Source organism: Pagrus major, chromosome 20 (assembly GCF_040436345.1).
Source record: "Pagrus major chromosome 20, Pma_NU_1.0".
Classification (NCBI taxonomy): domain Eukaryota; kingdom Metazoa; phylum Chordata; class Actinopteri; order Spariformes; family Sparidae; genus Pagrus; species Pagrus major.
This window is the reverse complement of record NC_133234.1, coordinates 7923280-7929279: the sequence shown is the minus strand read 5'-3', so window position 1 is coordinate 7929279 and position 6000 is coordinate 7923280. Positions and strand designations below refer to the sequence as shown.

General features: G+C 38.8%; 1 protein-coding gene across 1 annotated transcript in view; it reads left to right on the top strand.

The window, feature by feature from the left end:
- The first annotated feature begins 788 nt into the window (after window positions 1-788).
- pemt (phosphatidylethanolamine N-methyltransferase) overlaps window positions 789-6000 on the top strand; it is a 59368-nt gene continuing 54156 nt past the window's right edge. Inside the window, exons 1-2 of the mRNA XM_073489522.1 lie at window positions 789-1018; window positions 2506-2613. Of these exons, the coding sequence (XP_073345623.1) occupies window positions 935-1018; window positions 2506-2613 (192 nt within the window). The 5' untranslated portion in view covers window positions 789-934. The remainder of the gene's footprint in view (window positions 1019-2505; window positions 2614-6000) is intronic.

Sequence of the window (6000 nt, the reverse complement as noted above, 5' to 3'; positions counted from 1 at the left end):
AGTGAAAAGAAGGCATAAGAGAAGAGAAATTGAGGGAAGAAGAGGATGGAAAAGAAGAGAAGAAAATCGAAGGAAGGAGAAGAGTGGAGGTAATGAGGAAAGAAAGGGAGCGAGGCTAAGAGCAGGGGAAGAAAAGAGAAGAAGAAAGAAGAGAAGTGATGGGAAGGGAAAAGGATCAATAAGGAAAGGAGAGAAGAGAAAATAGGGGAAAGAAGCTACTAAGGAGAGGAGAGAGAGAAGGGATGAGAAAAGCCAGGAGGAGAAGAGACAATAGGGGGGAAGGAAGTGAGGAGGAACAGAGGGAGAAAAGAGAGAAGAAAAAGAAGCCAGTAGGAAGAAGAGAAACTATGAAAATAGAAAAGGCCGGGGGAGGAGATATTTCATTAGATTTAATTATATTTCTTATTTTCACTCCAACCGACCAAACATATTTAAATATATAAGTTAGTTCAAATAAATAAGCTGTGAGTAGCTGATCAAAGATGAAAATAAAAAACTCATAGTTCATATCTTGAGTTAGTATGTATACTAAAAGAGGAGAATATATTCAGCCAGCAGGTGTCGCTGTAGAGCAACAGACACTTTATTGAATGCAAAAGGTGAAAACTACTGCAGAAAGAAAAATAAATCCTGCAGGCTATCATGTGTGGCAGCAGGTCCAAAACTTTAAGATTTCAGTTGTTTTCTGGGCGAGAAGAGGGGCTGCTTGTGTGAGAAACCAATCCATCGCTTCTGTCTAGTACAAAGGACCGGCGGACTACATTTCCCAGAATGCACTGAGAAGGGTTAGAGGTTATCTGGACATGTGTAGTTGTCCACAGCCACTGCACCTTTCTTTCACTGAAAAATAAGACCTTGCACCTAATATTGTGCAATAAGCGTTATCTCCCCTACACACAGCTTATGTGTACGTAGCGCTGGTCACTCAGTGTGCATGAGCGACACCGCCGCTGCTGGGAACAAGCACTCTGAGCTGCTGGACTGCTGCGGAGGACTCAACAACGTCGATTATTCGAAGGTAAAAACGAAAACTGTTCAATACGAAGCGGTTCTGCATGTCTACGGGTCACACGAATCGGCGTAACTGCCCCGACGAGCCGCGAATGTCCCGATATGACCGACCGAGCTTCGTCTCCGAGCTACTGACAGCCCAAAAACATCCGGCTCAGACGTCTTTCAAAACAAAAGCATGCTTTTTTGCAAATCCTCGGTACGAACGTTGACCCTCAGCAACACAATGCCACGTCAACATAACGCAACATAAAAGTAACTTTTCAGTTAAAAAAAAACACATTTTTAAACTTGTATTTTCAATATAAAGTGAAAAAGTAAAAATAAAGTGCTGTTGTTGTGTCCTAAATGTAGGCCTACCATGTGTGTCACCTGCCTATCAAGCCATTTTGTGCATTTATATGTATTTATTCTTATTTATTTTGCCCCGTTTGTGCCCAAAGACTATATTTAATACGATAAGGAAAAATTATGCAATATTTGTCCTATTTGGTCTAAGTTTAGAAATTTGGTACAGACACACTTTGGGCAAGTATCAAAGTATTAGCCCTAAAACACTTACAAGATATGAAACAAACTGGGGACATTACCCCTCAAAGACCTACTTTGTTGCCCTTCATCTTTGACGTCAACAGGCGTATGCCGAAAAACCACAAAATAGCCCCCCAGTGTGTGCTGCTCCACCTCTCGTCAGCCATTAGAATGAATCTTTATGCCATGTGGCACGCCTCACTTTTAAAAAGCCCCAATTTTCTTTAATTCACAACCAAGAATATTGAATGAAAGCCTGTTCTGTGTTTGATACAGCAGCACAAGAGTAGTTGTATTATGCAGTAAATTGGGCAACACAGACATTTAGTCCATGGTCAAATTAGAGCAAATGTCATTTTAGACCAATGTGAAGTACATCTGGAAAAAACGATGGATGTATCCGCTGAAGCTCTCTATCCTTCAAAATCTAACTGAAATGTGTCTGCGAGCTACATGTGAAATAAGACGGTAACAAGTCCCAAATTGTACAAAAGTAATCTCCAGATGAACTGAGTACGTCTGAGTACAGACTGTGTAAGAAGTGTATATCCATCCACTTGTTTTATATGTAATTTCACTTTGCGCCCAAAATGAAAATGCACAAACAAAAAACTTCAAATATCACAAAAAAAGTTTTTACACTTGGCTGAGGTGAATAAATATGTTGAATTGATATATTTAATATTCTCTTCCTAATGTTCCCATAGCAGTAGTGGACACAAAGAAACATTAATGTGCATTTTCTTTTGCAGGTTTCCTGAAAACAAAAAAAATGTGCAAAATTTGGATGGAAATCTGATAATGTTTCCATTCCTGTGCAGACCTCTGATGACTTTTAACGCCTTTTCATAAGTAGCTGGCCACACTTATTAGGATGCATCTTTGAAATAATTTATGTTTTAAAAGTTTGTAATGTTTTTTTTTCTCCTCATGATCAATTTTCTACCTGGTTGTTTCTTCCAGATGGACCTGACATGGATGGAAGAACTCCTAAAACACATTAACTTTCATGACTCCAACTTTTGTATTGCTGTGATCGCCATCATTTTCAACCCTCTCTTCTGGAATGTGGTAAGACTGACTATAGATAGTACTAAAGATATTGTAGCCACTAAATAACTGTATACAGCCTTTTGTATACTTAATACAAACTTTGTCAGGTTGAGCTCACTGAGGTCTGAAGCATAAATAGTTGCTTAGTTTGCTGAAAGTAAAAATTGTCCAGAAACCTGATTGGATTTTGATTGCATCCAATCAACTTTCTGTATATATATATTGCATTGTTTTGAGGTGAAAAGCCAGCTTAGGCCGAAGATATACTTGCTTTTTAACCATGCGTTTGTGTAGACGACCAGTTCCGGCTCCTAAACGTAATTGTTCACATACTTACCTATATACTACGTGTTTAGTACTGGCGGATACTGGCCCTACCGTTCATGTGCATATTGCATCTTGCGAATGGGTAGTGTTAGTTTCTGAGTACGTTCGCAACTGATCCTACACCCCAACGTAAGATAAGCAAGGCCTCGGTGTGTCTTCACTCTTTTCTTACCAACTTTGGTACTTGATTTTTCCAGACTTCTTGGCTTGTTGAGAAAGCAGTCTGATTATGCAGTTATCAGATATCAGATGTAATTAAGAATCTTTTATATGTTTTTGGCGGCAAAACTGTTATTGTTCTTGGCCTTGAGTAATCAGCAGTTACCACGACAAGCTGATCAGTGAGTCATTGTTTTTGTCGGTCAACTCCAGAAATGTTCAGAATCTCTGGCAGCGGTGCTTATAGCTTGGCCAGGTGCACAGAACTGCTTAATTGGTGGGAGTTTTCTGCACGACTGACTCTCAGTGGATGGTTGGTGCACCTGGTTGATATGGGAAGTTGAGGGGGGGAAGTACGAACTTCCACTGAGTTACTGAAGCCCTGCTCTGTTGGGTGCATAGGGCACATATAAAAAACACAAAAAATGACAATGTAGTGGAAGAAACAAATTGAGAACTTGAGTGTTACCAGCTTTATTGTAGATATTAGATAGATTATCACTGACGGATTATCTGCCTTTGTTATATAAATGATAGCTGTCTCAACAGTGTGCCTGAGGCTGATAAAACTGCCCTTTTGTCCATCACAGAGAGTTATATTTCACAGACAAGATGGCTACATGAATTTAATGATTGGATCACAAATATCTTAATTATGTATGATCACAATTAAGAATTAAAGAACACTTTTAATCATCCTGAAGTGATTGCAAACCGTCCCAGAGTTAGTGTTGCTTCTTTACTTTTTTATCATCAAGTATTTATTGCATATAAGGTACTCAGGTAGTAAGGTAGTAAGTACTTTACTACATTTAATACTATAAATTTGTTGAGAGTAGCAGGAGTAATAGTTTTGCTTTTTCTGCCGATCTACTGCTCCACTCCGGTTTGTGGCAGTAATACACCTATCCACATTATTCAAGCCCTCATACCATGCACAAGCTAACGTGTCTAAAGCGTTAAAAGGGCCGCCAGAGTGTCAGTTATTATACTTCTTTACTTACACTAGTTCCGATGAGCACCGGAAGTATCATCGCTAATCATTTCCCCAGTAACCTCTCCAGGAATCTCGTGGATAAGGTCATGTGCCAATTGCTATTAAAAACAGAAAGAAGCAATAAAACAAGAAGAAGAAATTAACTTGCTGTGTTGTCACATTAAGCTGCACTTCACTGTTTTATCTTCTGAGCAGATACACCCAGTCCTGCTGTTTGTTTAGCTCCATTAGCTCCGTTAGCTAAACACACCACAGGACACCGACGACTGCTAACAGCAAAATAGCTCTCCTCCTGCTGACTTCAAAACAGATTTGTTGTTCACAATAGTCAAACATACCGTACGCATTGAAAAACCCCTTGTGTCCCAGAGAAGATCTCTGTTTGTCCCAGACACATTTTCTGTCATCCCCAGGACGACAGGAGTCCTTTAGTCTCAAGCCCCGCAAGACTGATTATGAATAATATCTGGTAGATAATACATTCCATAATATTACTTCTGAGTATCACTCCATTATTTGCTTTGCCTGTGTTGATTGAAGTGCACTGTAAAAGAGGCAGTCATGAGGTGGCCCTTTTCACAAAGACAAGGTTCTCTTTAGTTTTCAGTCAGAGATGCTTCAGATATCAAGAGCTTTGCAGACTTCAGTTGTGCATTTAAAGTTTCATCTTCCTCAGTAATGGGGTATACCGACTGAATCATGCCAACACTTAAATAATGCATGGAGCATTACATAACGCTGCCATTAAGAAAAATAGCCATATACCAGTATCTCCTCACCCATGTTCTTTATGTTCTTTTCAATTCAAAATGTTTAACATTGTTGAGAAAATAAAAAATAGTGAATAAAAGAACTAATTTAACAATTCGCAAGAAGTTAAATTGATGCACTGCAATTTAATAATTCTCATGTGTTCTATCAGTCTCCTTTTATGACGTTAACCACATGTTATAATGACCTCTTGCCTAGAGTCATTAAAATTGGCCGGCTGTAGGATTATTGGCTAAAATTGGTGTCATTTACTCGCTGTGTTTGAAATTAGTTCCACTGCCTCAGCAGGTGTATGTGTTTCATTTTCACCATGTCATTTAACCAACCTTTAGTGGTAACTGATTTGACCATTGACGCAGTCTACCATCACACCTGCACAGCCCAGCTCATCATACAGAAAGAGAAGTCAATTATTTGCAGTAAGTGCTCAGGTGTCTGGCCCTGCACATGATCCCTAATCACCTTTTTGTGCCTGTTGCATTTGGAAGATAAGCAGTAAGTGGTTGTAATGAGGGTTATTCAAGCAAACAGCATTTGGACTGATGGAACTTACTTAAGGTAAGACAACCTTGGTTTTTTTCTACAATCTTTTAAAAGGTGGAGAAAGAAACTGGATACATATGATTGATGTCTATATACTAGAAACAAACTGCCTTCCATCCAAGCAATTAATTATATTTCTGATCACGTCTGTCACGTGGGCTCAGTCAACTGCTGATGTACAATTCTTTAAGGCGCTAACTTGTATATTTGTCTCTGTACACCTGGTCCAAAGAACATTTTCATTTCTGGTGCCAACATTTTGTTGAAAGGTAATGGTAAAGTATGTTTTATTCAGTCATTTGTAGCAGGTCACGCTGTTGCCTTTTTTCATGGGACTGTATGTGCTGCGTGCTTGTTTGTTCTGTAAAATGTCAGGAAATGGTGAAACATGTTGATTAGTGTTACCCAAAGACCAAGATGACATCCTCAAAAATGTCTTGTTTTGTCCAAAAGCCAAAGATATTCAGTTTACTGTCACAGAGGACTAAAAGAATATTCACATTAAAGAAACTGGAATCAGAGAATTTTGAAAATAAATAAATACTCAAAGGATTAATCGATTATCAAAATAGTTGGTGATTAATATAATAGCTGACAACTAATCTTTA